Source organism: Paroedura picta, chromosome 4 (genome assembly GCF_049243985.1).
Source record: "Paroedura picta isolate Pp20150507F chromosome 4, Ppicta_v3.0, whole genome shotgun sequence".
In the NCBI taxonomy this organism is placed as follows: Eukaryota; Metazoa; Chordata; class Lepidosauria; order Squamata; family Gekkonidae; genus Paroedura; species Paroedura picta.
In genome coordinates this window covers 95,054,961-95,077,873 of record NC_135372.1, presented here as the reverse complement: position 1 = coordinate 95,077,873, position 22,913 = coordinate 95,054,961, and the positions used below count along the sequence as shown (strand labels likewise).

Sequence of the window (22,913 nt, the reverse complement as noted above, 5' to 3'; positions counted from 1 at the left end):
GGGAGGCTTACTGTTGCATAGTGAACCTCTCCCCAGGATTGTATTTACAAGCACCATCCTCCTTCATCATTCACACTGAACTTTCTTTTTTTGTCTGTCTGTCTCTCTGAACCCCAAACAAAGGAACAGCTCCCCTTTTTAGATCCCCCTCCCACATGGACTGATAGGGCATTGGCCGATCTGGGCACTAGGAGCTAGAGTTCAAGCCTGCCGGAAGTAGGACAGTCAACTGAGGGATGTTAACACATCAAAGAGATGGCATGTTTTTCCCTTTGGGTTGTAAACTATGCTGTCTACCCAGTGAAGTGTATCTTTCCCATGCTGTGCCAGTCTTTGGGATGCCATCTACCCTGTCCATCACCATAGCTGTCACATTATCGCTGCCATCTGCCCCTCATCTCACAAAGCACCTTTTAAGCAACGACAGCAATCTACAAAAAAAAAAAATTCACTTGAGTAAGAAATAGGCCAAAGAATAAAATAACACTATACATAATTGTTTTTAATGCTTTATATTTGTTAATTGTACTTAATTGTTAATTGTTGACATTTTAAAAAATTACAATACTGTTTTTGCATTCTATGAGAGATTTTGTTGCTCCATATAGACCAGCCCCCCCCCCCCCCCGGTCAACGGGATCTCTCTTCAGCAATCTTAAAATCTGGTCACCTTACAAATATCCAAGAAAGCAGAAGCATAGTCGTGGATCCTTGACATTTTTGAACAAACTATGTTTGCACAAACATCAGTGAATAACAGAGAAAGACAGAAAGCAAATGTTTTATAGAGAAATTGGAGCTGGCTGGACTTTTGCAGCAAAGAAGAATCAATGTTTTGTGATTTTTCCAACTAGATTTTCAGTATAATCATGAGCAGAGTTACACGCTTCTAAATCTATTTAAGTCAGTGGCTTTAGAAGGGTATAACTCTGCTTAGCACTGCCCAGTTAGCACTTGGGGCACCTCAGTGTAAGCTGTCATTTAGAGTTCTTTGCTACCCTATCCTCAAATAAACAACAGTATATCCTTTCGTCTCCCATATAAAATTGTGAGCTAGAATAGCCAGAGTGTTATCAACTTGTTCAAGACTGAACTATGGGGTGAACTTTGTATTTCCTCACTTCATATGGTAGTGCTTTTCTTCCTGTATGGCCCAATCAGTGTTTAGAAATAAACTTGTAAACATTTTAGGACACAGTAGTCTTTTCCTATATTCTTGCCAGATATAGTTTTGCTTATATTGCTAGGAGTCATTCTGAGGGTGGGAAAGCCAGGAAAGTGAGGGCTGTCCTAACCTCATCAGGCAGGCCATTCCATAAGGTGAGGGCCACAATAAGCGGCCGGGATTTATCGCGGCTGCCATTGATGTGGAGGGGGACGGCCAAAGATGATGGCAACAAGCGGGAATGGCTGGTACGTGCGCTGCCCCGCTATGTGCAGAGGAGGTGGGCATGTGTGCCTATATAGGCTCCACATGGCTTTGCCTTCCTCCTCTTCGGCTCCACAGCCTGAACAGTGCAGCCTACCTGGCTGGGAGGCCAGGGGCTTGTAGCCAAGTGACCTAGGGGTACCAAAGTGAAGTGGACACCTGGTGGGCCCTGATATGGTCGCTTCCCAGTGAGGGAATCCGGATGTGGAGGGCCTGTTCTCCCGGCTGGGATGGAGTGGGCCTCAGGGCACCAATGGACCCTCTGGTTAAGCAGCCTGATGGCTGATGGGGTCAGGCTCCTTGCTGTGCTGAGCCAGCCCCGTGGGGAGGGACATGCAATAAATGGCTGTGGCCATTTTAACACCAAGGGAGTTGCATCTTCATTGGCAAATTGCCACCCTGCTAATCAACACAGATTTTCAAAGTCCCTGCCTCAAAAATGGATTTTAAAATCATATTGTGCCACTTGGAGTCATATAAAGTCTTGACTATGATTCAGACTAATGATTAATTGACTCTTTATAAAGCAGCAAGCAACCCAGAAGCATTTCCATCAAAGTCAATGAGATTTCTCCACATTTCAGTCAGTTGTAACCAAGATTATAATTCAGCTCCAGGCTTTACTGTACTTTCTTGAATCAAATTCAGTGAATCTTTAGAATCATTTAGTGAAAACTTTGCTCTTCTTCTCTACTCCCTAGTAGCTCAAGGAAAAGTTATTCAAAGAGAATTCTCCAGAACCATATAACATAATTTTTATAAAAAATCATAGATAGATCAGAAACATCTGGAGATAGTAAGGAGATAGATCAGAAACATCTGGATGAGAGGAATTCTTCCAGCTATACAGGGGGAAGGGCAAAGTTATGGTTTGATAAATTTTCCTAGCTAAATAATAAGTTATTGTGATTGAAAAGGTTTTTAAATCTTTTTGTGTTTCCATAGTGTGGTTTATATGCTACCTCTATCTCCTTTTCCTTAGAACTATCTCTACTCATAATGCAAAACTCGATTTGCTGCTACCAAGTGTTTCTCCACATGAATTACTGTACATAATACTAATTATTAGTTGTGATAGTACAAAGTATTATAAAGATAACATCTGGGAGGCCCAAAACATGTGGTACAGCTAATAAAAAGGAAGCATTTATGTGAAGAATCAGTAGGAGGGAGAGTGATGCCTGAAGTACACAGCAGGCTAGTAGACAATTTAAACACAACAAAATATTGGTTTGTTCTCACAATGACTATTCTACAACACCCAGGCCTTGCTTTCTACTCTCCTTGCCTGCATCCTGTTGGTACTGACTCACAAATTCCTTTCCCACTTCCTGCTTAGTGGGTTGCCAACACTGGATTTGGACATTCTTGGAGCTTTGAGGTACAGGCTGGAAAAGACAGGGTTTGAGGAGGGGAAGGAGCTCAGTGAGGTATAATGCCATAGACCCTGCCCTCCAAAACAGCTGTTTTCTCCAGGGAAACCGATCTCTTGTAATTCTGGGGGATCTCCAGGCCCATCTAGATGTTGACAACCATTCTAGAGTGTTTTATTCCCCTTCTCCTGACCCCTTCACTTTCCCCTGAAGACACCTTTATCCTGGGAAGGGGGAGGTGTGGGAAGGAGAAGGAACTCAGCAGGGTATAGTGCCATAGAGTCTGCCCTCCAAAATTGCCATTTTCTCCAAGGGAACTGATCTCTGTAGTCTGGAGATCACTTATAATTCCAGGAGATCTCTTGCTTCTCACCTGGAGGTTGGCAAATCTACTTTACGCAAGGAAACCTCTACACCAGAATAGGCCTTTACCACACTGTTACTCCGTCTGTTTGTTAGCTCCCCCTGCAGACCCATCTTCCGTGCTGCTGCCTTCCTGGGGCCTACCTCTCTGCTCTGAGGTACAACAGGGTGGCAAAATGATATTTTCACCCATTCTATTTTCAGTCCCATTTATATAATGTTCAGTTCAGTTTCAGATGATATGTCAAAGGCTTTCCAATGGTGACGGCTTTGTGCACAGGTAGGTTACAATCCACACTGACTCACTCCAGCACAACAATGCAGCATTCCCCCAAATGTCCAAACTTATAGAACAAATAATACAGTTTAATAATGAAATAGAATCCCACACCTAGCTGTTTGTGAAACTGGCTGTCCCTAAACATCTGCTGAATTTCAAAGTGAGCTACAGGTGAAACAACAGTCTCATTCATATCAACCAAAGTGGCAGGTTCCACAAGAACTGCATTTGAAGCAGAATGCTTCCCGCAAGATGGGCCAGGTTCAAAACCAAAATTATCGTTGTCTTCAAGTGATGATTGTCAGAGGCAGGGAAAAAAGTTCTCAGAGAAGCTACACGGAGCAAAGATTTCAGTTTGATGTTGCTATTTTAACAAAGCACAACTATCCATCTCAGAGGATACCAATAAGTTTCTGCAGTTATTTTGTGCTTGTTTCATTAACTCTTTTCTGGCTGTTTCATATGTTGCACTTAACCCACAAAGCAAGCTTTGCCATGCAGGAAAAGATGTCTCTCCACATGCAGGTTTCAGTCTTTCTCCTAGACAAATGTGCACCATGTAGGGAAAACAGCATACTTGAAACAGACTTCAAGTTTTGTTTCCATTAATGTCACCGGTGTTTTTCTTTCCCCCTCTTGACTGTCTGCATTTAACCCCCCACAGCCCAGTTGCATCAGATGTTGGCTGCACATAACAGAAGCCTGCCAAGAATTTCTTAAAAGATCAGGTGACACCTCATGCTCCAATTCCTTCCTATCTCCCACACCCCCAATGTGCGTACTGAGGCTGGGCTTCCTAGCTAGGCTGTATTATAGCAAAGAAGCCAAGAAGATCAACATCCCCGCAGAATCTGGGAGACTCCGGAATCATATCCGCTTCATATTCTCACGATTTGCAAAGGAACAGCTAAGTGAGTAATCACTTGTAGGGCACGGGAACTGGTGCATGTGTGTGTATCTACCAAGGTCTTCTTTAACTCTACACTGATTTTGTTCTAAAAGCAAAGGCAACTGGAATGGCTCTCTGAAGTTCATGCCTTTTTTCTGTTTGCATGGGAAAGGGGCAAGAAGGGAGGAACAGGGGGGGTTGAGAGTGATTACTGCTCTTCAGTAGTTTGGCTAATTCCATTCAATGTTTAAGAGTGTTTGGGACTTTCTGTCTTCATTTCCACTGCTAGACAATTCGCAAACATGAGTGCTTCAGCCTAGTTTCCACCCTGAGCTGCATGAGGAAAAAGGTAGACAATTCTTGACTGATTTGCTGGAAGCAGACAGAAATGGGGGGGGGAGGGGGGTGGCTGCTGAAAAGCTGTTCTTCTCTATATCTCAGCTGCAAAGGTGATCATTTAAACTTAAGGGAAACATTTGTCCTAGGACCATGGCCATTGGCCCTGCTGAAACAAGTACGTAGAGCACGGCAGATTTAGTGAAATACTCCGTCAGAACGTAAGGGGGTTTGCTCCAGAGTGTGACTTCTATTGCAGGGAAAGAGAGGAAGTGTTTCCTATTATCTGTTCAGCCATCAATTTATTCCATCAAAAACTGCCTAAGGTACTTGGCTGTGGAAAGCACTTTAAGTCTTCTCTCGTCAGTCTAACAAGATGAAGTAGAATTTGAGCTGTACAAGGACAAATGGCTATCTGGTCATCTAACATAAAATCAGAAGTGGCTGTCAATGAGTCCTTGGAGGCTCAGAAAAATTCAGATCACAACTGGGTTTGCTGCAAGCATGATCAAAGGAACTAAGGAGAAGGGGGCTGTGGATGAAAAGCCTTCCCAAGTGAGAATAGTTCTGCAGCAGCGTATCTTCTCTCATTGCAGGCCATACACGCAGGCTATTTAGGTTTAGGATGAAGAGAAGAGGAGTATTTGTATATATTTATTGAAATATTTATACTCTGCTTGCCCCCCCATGGTCACCTGGAACAGCTGGCAACTGTTCCGATTGTAACCACACCACAACCCTGTGGTATAGGTCACACTGAGAAAGAATTACTGCTCCAAGGTCCCCCATTGAGCAACCCCAGCAGAACTGGCATTCAAGCCTGGGTCTCCCAGGTCCCCTTAATTCAGTGCTGGAGCCACTGTGCTGTACTTGCTCTCTGTACTGGAGCATACTAGGGCCATCTTTGCCCAAATTAGCAAAGGGTAAACTGTCCAATTTCTGTTAATTTAGCACAAATTAGCATGAAGCCTGGCTGAAATGAAAAATGGTAAACACCAGAAGCATTGATACAAAGGCACCTAAAATGATGGAGCTGCTATGGGTGTTGCAAAACAAGTAGGCTTTTATAACCACACCCCAAAGGTATTGCCACTTAGCCAAATATATCTTGTTATAAACGGACAGCAAGACAGCTACAGAATATTTATGAAAGGTACACAAAACACCAGCCAGTGTGATAGCAGCTCTTCCATTATCCCAAATGCCCAAGCAATCACCAGCAAAAGATAGAGCATTTTTGCAGCCTATCAATCCTGGCTAAAGCTGCTCCCATCCTTCCTCCTCACAATCCTCATGCTTTGCAAAGCAACCATATAAATCCTTCAGTGAAGCAAACTGTATCTTTGCTTCTTGTTCATGAGGGGTGCTGGGACCAGCTGTAAACTTTATGAACATCATATTCTTTCAGGAAAGGAAATGCAAGATTAAAAGGGCTCAGGATCTGTGCACACAAGGATTTATGGCATCAGCAGTGGAACTTGGCTTCTCTCAGAGAATGAAGCTTTCCAGTTTCAGCCCTCTGCCATCCAGTGCAGTTATTCTTTCAGAAGTGGGGAGAGGAGCAAAAGTAGATTTAGAAATTCACAAAGGACTAATGCTGCATCCTGGTCATTGCGCATAAAGTGTCCATATGGAGATGGCTGAAGAGCCTACCAGTCAACTAAATCTTTCCCAGTTTCTGCAAGGGGCTATTGAAGAGATATATGAGGTAGCAGAGAAGCCTACATCTACGTAAATCTCACTCTAATGGGAAACTCAGATGCACAAAGGGGTAAGCAGACTGGAATCAACTGACTATTTTTAGGAGGCTTGACTTTCTAAAAGGTCTCCATTTGTTCAGCACCCTGGGCAGCTTTGGAGTCTGGCCAGGGGGAAAAGGGGCTCCAGCAAAAGTTTCCTTCAAGAGTCTACTATTTTTCTAAACATCTGACTCTCAAGTAGAATGGGTCCCCTAGCATAGATGGAAGCTATTGCTCCATCAGCCCTGAATTTTACAACACAGAAATGATGTATGCCCCACAGTATTTAGTAGATGCTGTCCTCATTGCTTAATTCTGAAATACCTTTCTAGCTTTGAAACTAGTCATTAACTGCTTCACCATACTGTGTGCTAGCTCCAGAAAAACAATGTTACAACCAGGAAGAGCCACCACTCATGTACTAATATAGGGAGCAGATGCTGCAGTTTTCATGGGTTGGGGAAGGCTGGTGCTTCTTTCTTGGCCTGTTGCCCATGGAAAAACAAGAGATGGGGCTAAAGGAAGGGTGAGGATGGTACTCCGGTAAGGGTTACTGTATTCTCATTGATCCCATTCAGCACTGAATGGTAGAACTCATTTAGGGATGCGAGCCTCCATGTGTGACCTGGCGATCCCCCAGAATTACAGCTCATCTTCTGACTATAGAGATCAGTTCCCCTGGAGAAAATTGATGCTTTGGAGGGTGAGCTCTATGGCAAGGTACCCCAATGAGGTCCCCAGGTTTCATCCCTATGTCCCCACAGTTCCTCAACTTGGAGTTGGCAACACTACCCACACTCCACCCTGCCAGCAGTCAGGGGAGACTTGGCAAGCCGAAACTCACGACAGATCACTTAGCTTCAAAAGAGTTAGGAGGCTCCAGTTTCCTGTATTTTTTGAAGCAAGACATTTTTTGAAGCAAGACATTTTCAAATAGGCTCAGCTCTTTTAAATATTTAAAAGTAAACAAATGATTCCCACTGAACTGTTTGCATATGTGTTTGATTATATATCCGGTTATACTTTGGCTCCTTCAGAGGGTGGACTTCATAGCATTATACTCCACTTCCCTGCCCCCAATCCTGTCCACCCCTGGGTCCACCCCCAAAGTCTCCAGATATTTCCTAATCTATAGCTGGCAACCCTAGATGGATCTGGGTATTATGTGCTTATGGTAACAAATATTTTCAGCATGTAGAAAAGAATGTAAATGAACAAATAAAACTTACAATCTATTATTGAGCTGGAAGAATGTCTTGCACCGTTTTTGTTTAAAGCCAAACGACTAGCCATTTAAAAGAGAAAAATAATTTCTGGTGACAGCATTAGTAACTTGCATGTGTTTTACAACAGGTATAGTCCAGTAAATATTGCTACTCTGATAGCTTCATTTATGCCAGAGGAGTCTATGAGCTGGGTGTTGTTTGCATTTACTGCTGAGAATTCCTACAGCAACTCCATTGATTTCCTGGTTTTCAAGATTCTCATAAATCTTAGTATTAACCTTCGGCCATTAATACTAGCCTAGCAGTAAATGTCATTTCCTTATGCCACAAGAATGACCTCACGAAAACTTTTAATTAGCAGTTTGTAAAAGGAGAGAGATTTCCCCTTAGAAATTATTCCTTGCTATCACTCCTGCTTAGGGGCACAATAAAGCTTAAACTATACTTACAAGTGACAAACATAAATCAGTTTTAAATCTTTTTAACCATCGGTGGTTTTCCCCTCTGGGGATTATAACTGTGCTAGTTCTTGGCCCCTTGTAGGGAATCACGACTCCCAGAAATCCTCAGGGACACCTATAACTATTGGTAGATTTCTTTAAAAGAATGCATGTATTTATTGATACATTTGCATTACAGAAGTGATGATCTAGACCTTACCTGCTAAATAATACTAAACAATTAATTTCACTACAAAAGCAAGAATTTACTTGTTGATGTACCATTTGTTCTCAGTGAAAACAGGCATAAGTTTGCTGTCATTATTAGGTGTTTTAAGACCTGTAGGATGCCTGAGAGTTCAGACTTTCCCCCTAACCTTTGGTCTGAATTGCATTGAATAATATAAAAGCATTTTCCACAGCTTTCACTGCTTCTATTTTGATTAACATATATGCTAACTTTTCAGTTGCTGAATTTCAATCCTGACTCTAAGTCTTGGAATAGGCCTCTGTTTTTTAGCATCTATAGAAGAACAAATGATAACATTATTAGCATCATTCAACACAGGCCCAATGATTGCTGGCAATTTTTATATTTTAAAAGTATAAGCATAAAACATAGTGATGAAATTCAGTAGCTCCACTATAATAGGTCAGAACCATTATGACCGATAGGACAGACAGAGTCATTAAAATTGGTCTATGGAGAATGCATTGCTGTATACTTAGGGAACATAACTTTCATATTCTCTGCATGTCACTTTTACATCTCAGCGGAAACCTACTGACAAAGGGAGTATTCTGTCAGATGGTGCTGCACTGTCAGGCTACCATATGTATACCTGATAATGAGCCACATCAGCACACATTCATTGTATCCCTTCTTTAAATCCACTTAGAATACTGACCTCCGTAGTAATTCTGTGGATTCAATTTTTATGTGTTGAGTTCCGCCCACTCCATGCACAAAATGGCAATATGTAATTTTACCATGTCATTGCCTAGGATTCAGAATGGAATGAAAAACCAACTTTGAACAAATATACTGTGTTAGCCCGTAAATATGTTTCTTCCTCCTCCTAGAAGAGATTGTTTATTACCTTGCATGCATCTCTTACTGCCCTTCTGTAAGGTCAAAAAAGGACTCTGTTTTCATTAGAAAGGGGAAAACAAAAACCTTTGCTGATGTTTAAGTGTTGATTGATCTGGAATGTCCTGCTCTGAGATTTCTGTGGGAAAGATTGGATGGAGGAGGGGTGATTTCCTGTAGGAAAAAGGAGATCGCTTTTGCTAGCACTATGGTGTTAATGAGTGGGGAATGTCCAGTCCAGGGCATCCCAAGTGCATTATTAATAACTTTGCTGGTAGGGAACATTCTGGTCTTGAGCTACTTGAGGGAAAGTTGAAAAATCACATTGCAGGCATTCTCACAAGCAAATTGGGGTTACTCTCCTAACCTGGACTCTCCTTAGAAGCCAGGAAAAGAAACAACTTATTAATAACTTGATGTTGGCTGGAAGTAGGAATGCCCTGATCTAACTGCTGTCATGGGAACCACATTAACCTGATACTCCTTTAGATTATCCTTTCTTTCTCAACCACTGCCATCCCTTGGGCAATCCAAATTGAGCCCACTAGTTACATATTTCAAACCTTGCACCCCAATGTACATGGAACAAATATATATTCTCTTCTAGAGTGTTTAAGAATGCACAAGGGTTAGAGTTCAGGGTGTTAAATATTATGTCTAACTTTTATAGTGATTGTGCTGAATACAAGGCAAAAGTAAAGAATCAATTTGTCCCTGGCTTCTGATCTGTTGATATGATCCTTTGCAGGAAAATTTTTGAAAGTGGGCTGAGCATCCAGAAGACACACATATGTGAGGACTGAGATCACTTGCTGACATGAACAAAACAGCTTCCAAAAACATCTTTTGACCTCAGCTATAGAACAGAAAAGAAGATTGTTCCTTCAAGTGGAGTGTAGCATCTACGAAGAACGACATCTGGATGCACCATGGTGGTACAGAGTAACCTGGACATTGGAGAGAGTAGGAAAGGGGTCTTACTTGAGCCATTTGTCCACCAAGTTGGAGGCCACATGAGCATGATGAAGTATGATGAGCACACTGTCTGCAAGCCTCTTGTTTCCCAGGAACAATGGTTCTACGAGACTCTCCCTACAGCGATGAAACAGTTCACACCTCAGTACAAAGGTAGGGCCTAAACTCCAGTCTCAAATGTATGTATTAAGGAGGAAGTGCCATTGAATTCTGAATAAACCTAATTAAGAACAGGATGTAAGATTCCAGGGAATGGATTTGCACTCTCTAGCTGGTATGATCATCAACAGTAAATGAACTATATCACTGAGGAGAACTTCCCCAGTTGCCAAAACAAAGACAAGGTATGTAGAGTGAATAAAGGGTATGACTATGGCTTTGCCAGTAATGTATTGGAGGTGCTTGTGGCTCACCATCTTGTCCCCTCCCTGATCAGGATAGCTCACCAATAAGATTATTTGCTGACTAAATTTATCACATAATTATTTAGGCATTCTACTGAAGACACCCATACTGTAAAACTGGTACTTGCACAAAAGGTGTGCAAGAGAGAGTGCAGTTTAGTAGTTAGTGTCCTGGACTAGGCTTGGGTAGATCCTCCTTTACTATGGAACTCACTGAGCAGTCTTGGTCAAGACATGCTTTCCCAGTGTAACATACTTCAAATAGCTGTTATAAGGATAAACTTGAGGAGGGGACAACCATATGCTATGGGCTCTTTGGAGGAAGTGTGGGTTAAAAATGTCATGAATAATAATAGCTGCAGCATCATGTGAGCAAAACTAGCAACTGCACAACTGATAGCTATCATAGTAGTCAAAGCTTACAAAATTAAGGAATGGTTTGCTGTTTAAAAAACCCCTGAAACATGTTACCCAGTTGTTGTTAGATGTTTATGAAGGAAAGCAAATCTGAGTGAAGAGCAAGTACCAGGCCACTAGAACTTTCTTGGTATCTGTGAGGCAAGACTGAGATAGCCGAGGCAATCATTGCATGAGCTGTATATTACGTGAGCCTCTGTGAAATCCAGGATAGATGTATTAAGTTACACAAGGGAAGAATATTACTTAGTGCCAGGTTACTACCAGAAGTCAGTATTCTGAGTCTTAGGCTCATATTAGAGTGGATACAGTACTATATTTCAATGGGAGATATCTGTTTTTTTCAGCCCCTAAGCACACAGTTTGACTATATGAAAACAGGTCTGGCTGCTGGCAAACTTAACTTACAGAGTTGTTGAGAAAATAAAATGGGATAACTACATGGAGGAAGGATGAGGAGGACCAAGTTATTTAAATAAGGTATTACCAATTATGGAAGACAGTTTTAAAGAGGGGAGGGATGAGAATAATATAATCAGCATGGGGAAAGCACATTGTATTTAATGTGAGTTCATTGTTTTGTAGGTAGAAGCACCAACTGAGGCTAGGCAGATGGTCAAAATCTTGCACCATCTTCACAGTTTACAACTAGGGAATTTTAGTCCTGTTTTGTGATGGGTATTTTATGCAACTGAATTAAAAATATGAAAAACCTAGAAGGCAAGAAAGAAGGATCAAGCTCTTTTCAAAGATATGGAAACAAGGAAGGGAAGCCCATTTACAACTAATTGATGAGATCTCCCAAGTCTGTCCTATTTAGAATTTTTGTCCCCTGACACGGCAGTTCTCTCAGTGACTGTGATTAGTGTTTGTAAGTAAGACCATCTGGAATCCTTGGTGTTGCATTTCTCCTTGAGGACACCATCTGTGTATATGACACCTCCCATCATGAGACACTGTCTCCTACTCTCAGAAAAACAGACCTACATCTCTGGAAGTGTTAATTATTGATGCAGTGTCTCTGCAAACAATCCCAGACGTTCTTATTTGTTATGGCACGGTACATAAATTTCAGCAAGCAATTTGGCTTGATAGACGCCAAGATACCCCCTCCCTGCTCTTGATTTTTATAATAAAGTAAAGATCAATATATCTGAAATGTATCTAAAGATGTAACTTCTCATATCAGTGAGGCTGCAAATAGATGCACACATATGCATGGTTACCTGCAAGCAGCATCATGGTAAAAGCACACACATCATAATGAGAAGAAAGTTAGGTTTACAAAACTAAAGACAGTTCACATTGCCATTTCCTATGCTTTGCTCATTCTTGATTCACAAGAAGAGGGGTATAACATGGCATAGAAAATCCACGGCATAGGCAATGCTTTGGAAGCATGCATCTGCTACACTGGTACTTGCATAGCCTCCACCTTCCCCAGTGTAGGCTCAACATGAGCCTAGTGTTGATTAGAGAGGCTGGTGCATATATGATACAAGTCTGATCCCTAAAAAACCTCCAATATCAAAGTGCCTTTATTAACTTAAACAATCAATGCTCCTTGTTTACAAGTATATTATTTCAGGATAGCAATTTTAGTCTATGGGTGTAAATCATAGAATCATAGAGTTGGAAGGAACCTTTAGGGTCATCTAGTCCAACCCCCTACAGAATGCAGGAAACTCACAACTACCTGCCCACCCACAGTGGCTCTAATTCCATGCTCAGATGATGCCCCACAAAAAAACAATCCCTGGGCAGTCTAGCCTGAAGGAAATTTGCCTTCCAACCCCAAAGTGGTGATCAGCATTTCCCTGGGCATGCAAGAAAGGGCAACAAGAGCCAACCACAGACACAATCCCTTCTGCCTACCCACTCAAAACAGCATTTCTGTCAGAAGGCTATCTAGCCTCTGCTTAAAAACTTCCAAAGAAGGAGAACTCATCAGCTCCCAAAGATGTCTGATCCACTGAGGAACTTCTCTAACTGGCAAGAACTTCTTCCAGATATTTAGCTGAAAACTGAATTCATTTCAACCCATTGGTCTGACCCTGTGGGACAACAAACAACAACTCTGCTCCATTCCCTATATGACATCCTTTCAAATACTTGAAGATGGCTTTCATATCATCTCTTTGTGATCTCCTCTCCAGGCTAAACAGGCAAAGCAGAATGTCTGAAGTGTATTTCTCACCAACCAGTGTTGTGTTGCCATTCCTTTGTAATCTACTGACACAGACCCCTCATTAAATGCATGGAGACCATTCCAGAGCTTCTTTCACTTCATTGCTCAGCAATAATATGATAGTTTATTAGTGAAACCTGCCTAGGATTTCCAAGCAGAGATGGGCCTGGTACTTTAAATATGATCAGGGAGAAATTGACCCCAGTCAGCTAGCCCTCTGCCAAGTACAAGTCTCAGAAACCAGTAAGCCACTTCACATTGTAGAGATGTCAGTTGCCATGGTGGAATGGGTCAGCACCTGATCTAGAAAGTCCCAGTCTCACCTCTGCTGTGAATTAGAATCTGCCTTGCTATCTTGATCTACTTCAAAAGGTTTATGTTGGGATTATGTATATAATAATAGTGCATAGGAGATTTGTGAAATATTTTAGAAGAGCCATATGGGTATGAGGTGCCACCTTTCTTTGGGCAGATATCTGGAAGGACTGAATAAAATGAATTTCAATAGTGATTAATGTTAAATGTTAAATCCTGCATCTAGGTAGGAAAAATCAAATGCATTATTATAGGACTAGTAAAAAAGCCCATTGTATGAAGAAGACAATGGGCGCTAGCAGGTGGGGACCAGAGCGAGCGGCAGGCGAGGGACAGAGCGAGGGACAGGCTACCTGAAAGAGGAGGCGGGAGTCCCAGGTGTGGTGCGCTGGGCTGTGGCGGCTCCTCTGCATTTTTTTGTTCTTCTGCGGCTTTCCCGGCGGCTCCATTGTGTTCTGGGGCCATGAGGGCAGGGAGCACCCAGCAGCTGTGCTGTGGGCGGCTGCCGGGGCTCCCAGGGCGCCGGCTTGAAGCGGCGAAAGGCTCCTACAGGGTTAATGCTTTTCTGCTGGCTCTCGTGGGCGTGCCGGCTTGGGGCTGCGAAAGGCTCCTACACGGTTTTTTTTCTGCTGGCTCTCGGCTTGGGGCTGCGAAAGGCTCCTACAGGGTTTTTTTTTCTGCTGGCTCTCGGCTTGGAGCTACGAAAGGCTCCTACAGGGTTTTTTTTTCTGCTGGCTCTCGGCTTGGGGCTGCGAAAGGCTCCTACAGGGTTAATGTTTTTCTGCTGGCTCTCGTGGGCGTGCCGGCTTGGAGCTGCGAAAGGCTCCTACAGGGTTTTTTTTCTGCTGGCTCTCGGCTTGGGGCTGCGAAAGGCTCCTACAGGGTTAATGTTTTTCTGCTGGCTCTCGTGGGCGTGCCGGCTTGGGGCTGCGAAAGGCTCCTACAGGGTTTTTTTTCTGCTGGCTCTCGGCTTGGGGCTGCGAAAGGCTCCTACAGGGTTTTTTTTCTGCTGGCTCTCGGCTTGGGGCTGCGAAAGGCTCCTACAGGGTTTTTTTTCTGCTGGCTCTCGGCTTGGAGCTACGAAAGGCTCCTACAGGGTTTTTTTTCTGCTGGCTCTCGGCTTGGGGCTGCGAAAGGCTCCTACAGGGTTAATGTTTTTCTGCAGGCTCTCGTGGGCGTGCCGGCTTGGAGCTGCGAAAGGCTCCTACAGGGTTTTTTTTCTGCTGGCTCTCGGCTTGGAGCTATGAAAGGCTCCTACAGGGTTTTTTTTTCTGCTGGCTCTCGGCTTGGAGCTACGAAAGGCTCCTACAGGGTTTTTTTTCTGCTGGCTCTCGGCTTGGGGCTGCGAAAGGCTCCTACAGGGTTAATGTTTTTCTGCTGGCTCTCGTGGGCGTGCCGGCTTGGAGCTGCGAAAGGCTCCTACAGGGTTTTTTTTCTGCTGGCTCTCGGCTTGGAGCTGCGAAAGGCTCCTACAGGGTTTTTTTTTCTGCTGGCTCTCGGCTTGGGGCTGCGAAAGGCTCCGACAGGGTTTTTTTTCCTGCTGGCTCTCGGCTTGGGGCTGCGAAAGGCTCCTACAGGGTTTTTTTTTCTGCTGGCTCTCGGCTTGGGGCTGCGAAAGGCTCCTACAGGGTTAATGTTTTTCTGCTGGCTCTCGTGGGCGTGCCGGCTTGGAGCTGCGAAAGGCTCCTACAGGGTTTTTTTTCTGCTGGCTCTCGGCTTGGGGCTGCGAAAGGCTCCGACAGGGTTTTTTTTTCTGCTGGCTCTCGGCTTGGGGCTGCGAAAGGCTCCTACAGGGTTAATGTTTTTCTGCTGGCTCTCGTGGGCGTGCCGGCTTGGAGCTGCGAAAGGCTCCTACAGGGGTGTTTTTTTTTTCTCTTCAGCTTCTCGCCGGCTGGAGTCTCGTCAGGCCGGGAGCAACTGCGAGCCGCGCTGCGCGCGGCTCGCAGTTGCTGGGGCTGGGAATCGGAGGCTTCCCTTCCCCCCCCCCACCCATCCACCCCCCCGAGGCTCTCTGGAGCCTTCTGCCGCCGGCCGCAGCGGGCTCACAGCGTCTATGATGCTGTGAGGCCGCTGCGGCCGGCGGCAGAAGGCTTCCCTTCCCTTCCCCCCCCCCACCCATCCACCCCCCCGAGGCTCTCTGGAGCCTTCTGCCGCCGGCCGCAGCGGGCTCACAGCGTCTACGACGCTGTGAGCCCGCTGCGGCCGGCGGCAGAAGGCTTCCCTTCCCCCCCCACCCATCCACCCCCCCGAGGCTCTCTGGAGCCTTCTCTCGGCCGGCGGAGCGGGCTCGCAGCGTCCACAACGCTGCGAGGCCGCTCCGCCGGCCGAGAGAAGGCTTCCCGGCCCACCCCCCAGCCGAGGCTCTCACCAGGCGGGCCGCCATTTTCCGAGCGAGTGAAGCAGGCAATGGGGAGCCGCGCTTCGCGCGGCTCCCCATTGTCTGCTTGGGGCGGGATTGACACTCGGAGGGGCCAATCAGGAGCCGCTTCGCGGCTCCTGATTGGCCCCCCCGAGTTTTTATCCCGGACCGGTCCCGCCCTAACTCCTCCCCACTACCCCTTACTCCTTTATACAGTCCGTGGCGCCCGTGGCGCCACGGGCTGTTTACAGATGGGGGAGACTTGTTTTGGCAGTAGTATATGCAAAAAAAGGGGGGGTCTTAGTAGAACATACACTGAATAGTAACAGTGTGACTCAGTGGCTAAAAAGGCAAATGGGATTTGGGGCTGTATCAAAAAAGGATAGTGTCCAGATCGTGCAAGGTGCACTAGTTAGACCTCACTTGAAGTACTGTGTTCAGTTTGGGGTACCACAACTGAAGAAGGATGCAGACAAATGAGAGCACATCCAGAGGAGGGCTACAAAGATGGTGAGCAATTTGGAGACCAAGGCATATGATGAAAGGTTGAGGGAGCTTGGTCTGTTTAGCCTGGAGAGGAGACGACTAAGAAGTGATATGATATCCATCTTCAATTACTTGAAGGGCTGTCACACAGAGGATGGAGAAGAGTTGTTTTCTGTTGCCTTAGAGAGTAGGACCACAACCAATGGGATGAAGTTATATGATTCTATGAAATTAATCCAAAAGAATTTTCAGCTAAACATCCAGAAGACGTTCCTGACAGTTATAGCAATTCTTTAGTGGAACAGGCTCCCTTGGAAGATGGTGGGTCCTCTTTCTTTGGATGTTTTTAAGCAGAGACTAGATAGCCATCTGACAGAAATACTAATTCTGTGAACTTAGGCAGATTGTGAGTGGGTGGGCAGAAGGGATTGTTTGTGCTTGTCTCTGTGGCCCTTTCTTGCATGCCCAGAGAAATGCCAATAGCCACTTTGAGGTTGGGAGGTGAATTGTTTCCAGGCCATGGAATTAGGGTCACTGTGGGTGGGCTGTTAATTGTGAGTTTCCTGCATTTTTCAAGGGATTGGACTAGATGACCATAGAGGTTCTTTCCAACTCTATGATTCTATGATTCCTGCAAGCTAGAAATCAAACTTGTACAAATCAAGGCACCAAAACAACAGGGTTTTGAAATACTTTTCATTTCCTTAGCAGCCATCTTTGCCCATTTCCTACTCTCCCAGGGCACAGTATAAGGTGAAGTGCTAGGCATCCAGATATATAACAGGAGATATCTGGTCTAAATCTGACACTGCATCTGGGGAATCATATATCAAGAGATAATGCGAGCCTCTATCTCCAAGGCAACAACACCACAGTTATGGGGAATGTGAACTTCACCAGCTCTCAACCTGCCCTAAACAGCCCTTGCAAGACTTCAACATGTTGGAAGACTGAGAAGCCAACATGCACTGTCATAGATTCCTTTGAGGAAGTATAGGATACATGTATGTATCCTGTGCATGGATCAGTGCTTGCTACCTAGCCAGAACGTGACTGTTCCTCTGAATCCAAATATTAATTAATCAGTTTGATTCACACATGCCCTCAGCTGTGGCTCATTAATTTTGCCCTAGTAACTATAAAGCAATGAAAGGCAGGCTAACCCACTGAAACCCCCCCCCCCCCCAATTTCTCTGTAAGAGGTAAGATAAAAGCATTTTGTTCCCCCAGGGCTGGCACATTTCCATGGCAATACGACACATATTTGAGAGAGAGAGAGAGAGAGAGAGAGAGAGAGAGAGAGAGAGAGAGCACCTGCATTTTAAGTGCTTTTTTATACTACCAGAATGTACATTATTACCTCTGCCAATTTTTTTTTCTTGGAGATGTGCAGTGTTCCCTAAACATAACCCAGTTAAGACAGTTAATGCTCCCTTGATGGCTATTTTAGAAACAGTCTCTGTATGTATTCTTTATTTGTGGAGGAAGAACTTCATGTGTCTATGATTCCGGTGATAAAGCCATAAACTGTACAAAAAATCACACAAATGGTTTGTTTATTTAGCACCATTTTATCCCAAAACATAGGACAGCACACATAAGTCTTCCCTCTTCCAATTCACCTGCAGAGGCAGAATAAGGAGAGCTGACACTATCTGCTGGGTAATTTTAAAAGTTCGCATTTATTTAATTATTTATTGACATTGATCAAAAGGGACTTGCGGCACCTGCTACAGGGCAAACCCCATTCCAAACACATTTGCAGTGCATGCAGTTGGTGGGAAGCAGAGATGTCAGGCCTCCTCTTCTTCGTGCATCTCTGAATTTATGGGCAAAGCCACCCTGGCCCTGAGCCTTGAACCATCACATGGGAATAGCTGAGGTTTCTTCTTGACAAGCCTTCATGGTGCTTACAAGAGACGTGCAGCTACCTGTCCCCTACCAGCAGGTCTATGACACCACTCAAGGCCTTCCTATCCCTGATCCATGAAGGCACTGAGACCTAATGGATAAATTGAAGGACTGCAATTTGGATTTTCAGATAGTTAGGTGGATAGGGAATTGGTTAGAGAACCACACTCAAAGGGTTGTTGTCAATGGTGTTTCATCAGTCTGGAGGGAGGTGAGTAGCGGGGTACCTCAGGGCTCGGTGCTCGGCCCGGTACTTTTTACCATATTTATTAATGATCTAGATGAGGGGGTGGAGGGACTACTCATCAAGTTTGCAGATGACACCAAATTGGGAGGACTGGCAAATACTCTGGAAGATAGAGTTCAGCGAGATCTGAACACAATGGAAAAATGGGCAAATGAGAACAAGATGCAATTTAATAAAGATAAGGGTAAAGTTCTGCATCTGGGTCAGAAAAATGAAAAGCATGCCTACTGGATGGGGGATACGCTTCTAGGTAGCACTGTGTGTGAACGAGACCTTGGGGTACTTGTGGATTGTAAACTAAACATGAGCAGGCAGTGTGATGCAGCGGTAAAAAAGGCAAATGCCATTTTGGGCTGTATCAACAGGGGCATCACATCAAAATCACAAGATGTCATAGTCCCATTGTATACGGCACTGGTCAGACCACACTTGGAGTACTGTGTGCAGTTCTGGAGGCCTCACTTCAAGAAGGACGTAGATAAAATTGAAAGGGTACAGAGGAGAGCGACAAGGATGATCTGGGGCCAAGGGACCAAGCCCTATGAAGATAGGTTGAGGGACGGGAATGTTCAGCCTGGAGAAAAGGAGGTTGAGAGGGGACATGATAGCCCTCTTTAAGTATTTGAAAGGTTGTCACTTGGAGGAGGGCAGGATCCTGTTCCTGTTGGCTGCAGAGGAAAGGATGCACAGTAATGGGTTTAAACTGCAAGTACAACGATATAGGCTAGATATCAGGAGAAAAAATTTTTTCACAGTCAGAGTCGTTCAGCAGTGGAATAGGCTGCCTAAGGAGGGGGTGAGCTCCCCCTCACTGGCAGTCTTCAAGCAAAGGTTGGATACACACTTTTCTTGGATGCTTTGGGCTGATCCTGCATTGAGCAGGGGGTTGGGCTGTGTGACCCCTTCCAACTCTATGATTCTATGACTTCAGCCCTTGTCTCAGGGTTATCCTTTCACCATCCAAATGATGGCCAGGATACCATTCAAGCAATCTGACCCACACAGCCACCACCATTATGGAATATTCATGCTTAGACATTTAGTAAAACTGGCCAATTTCCTGTTCCATTTTCAGAGCAGAGTAGGCGAAAACTCCATCCAGTTGCAGCCAATCTGTGGGGAGGGGAATTCTTACTTCATTCCCAAATGGGCAACCAGCTTCTGGCCATTCTGAAACAGAGAGAGGGAGGATGGGTGTCTCCCTCACCAATGGTCAAAAATAGAAGGGGTGGGTGGGACTATTGCCCACTCTTATATAGACTTCATCCCCTCCCACCCCCAAATCCATCACAAAGAAGGCAGCGTCATATTTTCAGATCTTCCTTCCACCTGCTATGGCAAATCATGCTCCTCTCCCAGCACCTCATTGAGTTGAGGGTTCAGAAGCTGCCTTATCCTCACACCAACCTTGTGAGGTATTTTAGGTCATGAACGACTGGGCCAAAGAAACCCACTGGTTTTCAGGGCAAATACAGGATCTCCCCTAACCAGCACACTGTGTCCCTGAAACAGTAATGGTTGCCTGAGGAGCACAGTCCTATGCTAACTAATCTTCATTTCCTTCTCTTGTTTTTGGTTTGCAATTTATTATTATGGGATTTTCCTGTGCAAACATTTGCCATTCAGATGTGCCGAACACAGATCTGTGCTATAAAGTCCCAAGATAAAATGCAGTAAAAACAGCCCATGCAAATACACCCTTGGAAAGAAGCACAGTACTTTTCCATGAAGCAGCAGGGTGGATTAAACATCAGGTGGAATATCTCTGTGCTCTATGACATAGATTAAGGAGTGCAGCTGGACCTTGTCTTTATTTTTAGGCACCCCCAAGCCTTCACAGGAGCTTAAAGACCATTATGTAATGTTGTTGCTTTGCAAACGTTGGTGTGCATAACATCATTTAAATGTAACTCCAATTAGAGGCATTTTGGGAACCCCTTTACTGTGCAGGCAGCCCTTTTTATGTATTTCTCGGCAGATAAAATGACCATGAGACGAGCTCTCCTTATGAATACCTTCTCTCCCAAGGCTGCCTGTCTTGTTTAGAACTCATTGTGAGATTGTAGACTTATTTCCAAGCCAGCTTCTGCCCAGACTCATATTGCACCTGGCAGTAAATAAATGTGTCTGTTAATTTAAAAATATACACACAGGAGCGGAGCTGGGAAGCTACACAGCAAAACAGCTTCTGAGAATTGCTGAGATGCTTCTGGCATGCTGATACCTTCTGTAAATATTCTGTCTGCCTAACGTGCTGTACACATAACCCAATAAAGTCATCAGCAATAGTAAAATGAAGGCAAAAGCGAGCATTTAGCTGCAACAGATCATGGTCTCTTCAGCTGTAAATCCTAAATCGTAACAAAGCAAAAGCATTACAGAAGGCAGAGTGCTGAGGGTACAGTGCACACACCAGGGAGTTATACCGTTTATATGTATAAAGTCCAATTTTCTGGTAAGCTCTGCACAAACTATTTGCTGGCCTTTCCAATCAGTAATTGCATCAGGTAAATTATATCATATCCGTTCATTGAGCGGAGAAGACCATATTCTTAGGCAGCATAAATCACTGTTTGCTTTTGAAAAAGACCCATTAGTGGTCACTCAGGGCTCTACACACATTAATACAGTAGCATGAGAACTGCTCCCCACTGCTTCTCCCCATGCCACCATGTTCAGAGTTGGAAATCTAGAGGCACAAAGGCATTGCCAACAAAATGCAGGTCCAGAGGAAGGCCAACTGATGCCCTAAGCACAGCACAAGAATGATGCCCCTGGCCCTTCCATTGCGTAATGGACAAGAAACTAAAACTTAAGAAGTGTTGAAGATGAAATAAGTGATTAAAAAGTCAGTTTTCTTCCACGCTATCCCACAGGCCAAACCCTACAACTATATTTAATATAAACCGTCATTTTAAAATTATTTATTTGACACTAAACAGTCAAGTGTGGCTATAAAAGAGTTAAGGACATGACAGTTTAGGGGGTGTGGACCCTGTGGTGACCCCTTTCCCTTGGTGCCTCAAGCCCATGCTTATTTTAATTAATCTAGGGCTGACAATGACCCTCTAGATAGGTGATTCATGTGACATAATCCTACCCATATGGATAATGGTGGTTTACAACATCTATAAACCGCTCCTGTGGAGTGGTAAAAATAAAACAGTAAGGGCTAGGTGGGAGGAGAAAGGGGCAGGGCGAGTCCGTGATAAAAATTCGGAGGGGCCAAACGGGAGCTTTGCGGCTCCTGATTGACTCGTCCAAGTGTCACTCTGAGGCCAAGTGGCCAAGGGGGAGCCATGCACAGCATGGCTCCCAATTGGCCACTTGGCCCAACCTGGACTCCGAGGTGAGGGGGCCAGGGGAAGAGGCTTCACCGCCGGGAAAGGAGCAGGGCCGCTGCGTAGAAAACGTGGCAGCCATGCTTCTTTCCTGGCGGTGAGTCTGGGACCTTAGGCGGGGAGGGGGGTGGGAAGGCTTTGACGCACCCAGAAGAGCAGGCCCGCTGCGTCGGAGATGTGCTGGCCCTGCTCCTTTCGTCGCACTGAAGCCAGGACCTCAGGGGGGGAGGTGGGAGAAGGTATCGGAGCAGCGAGTAGAGCAGGCCCAATGTATCTCCAACGTGTTGGGCCTGCTCCTTTCGCTGCGCTGAGGCTGGGGGGAAGGGGCAGAAAGGCTTAATTGTGCCGAAAACAGCAGGCCCGCCGCATCAGAGACGCGCCGGGCCTGATCCTCTCACCACGCCAAAGCTGGGACATCAGGGGGGAGTGGGGTTGAGTAGAGGGAGCAGCAGGGACACCACAGCGGGGGGGGGGCACAAGGAGCCCTACAAGCCCCTCTGCCCCACCAGCACCCATTGTATTTAAAAATACAATGGGCTTTACCCCCTAGTTCTTTATAAAACAGTAGTTAAAATATTAAAAATATATAAAATTAGAAAATTGTAAAATTAGTTTAAAATTAATTTTATATAGTCAATGCAAATCATCATCGACAACCCATTTTAGGTAGCTGATGTTGGTCTCCCCAGCCAGATTATGATCAGGGGGTTCTTACAATATGTAGTAGATAGGCTTTGTAGATGTTAACTTTAGCCCCAACCAAAGGCTGGCCCTGTTCTGGACGCATTCAAGAAAAAAAGCAAGAGCCATATGATGTAAGATGTTAAGCCTCAGGCTGGACTGTGCTGTCTACTAGATCCCGTCCAGCTTATGATTTTAAAACAGATAAAATATGTGAGGCTGATTCAATATTGCTTCCTATGTCTTTCCCATCATGCAGGCTTTTGCCTTGGATTGAATCCCAAATGGTGTAATTCAAGAGCCCAAGAAATATGCAGCATTCCTCCCTCTATTATCACGACTGAAGTTCTGGCATGACGTTTGCTGATTCAGCATGTCTAATGCCCACAAGCCAGAAGGAGGTTGCAAAGATCTCTGTGCTGAT

At 44.8% G+C, this 22,913-nt stretch overlaps 1 protein-coding gene across 3 annotated transcripts in view; it reads left to right on the top strand.

Annotated features, from left to right (window-relative positions):
- The first annotated feature begins 4,218 nt into the window (after nucleotides 1–4,218).
- Nucleotides 4,219–22,913, top strand: part of IP6K3 (inositol hexakisphosphate kinase 3) — a 32,440-nt gene continuing 13,745 nt past the window's right edge. For 2 of the 3 annotated variants that reach the window (XM_077334394.1, XM_077334395.1), the window contains exons 1-2: nucleotides 4,219–4,356; nucleotides 9,914–10,293. In XM_077334394.1, the coding sequence (XP_077190509.1) occupies nucleotides 10,095–10,293 (199 nt within the window). In that variant the 5' untranslated portion in view covers nucleotides 4,219–4,356; nucleotides 9,914–10,094. The other variant, XM_077334396.1, reaches the window with a different exon arrangement.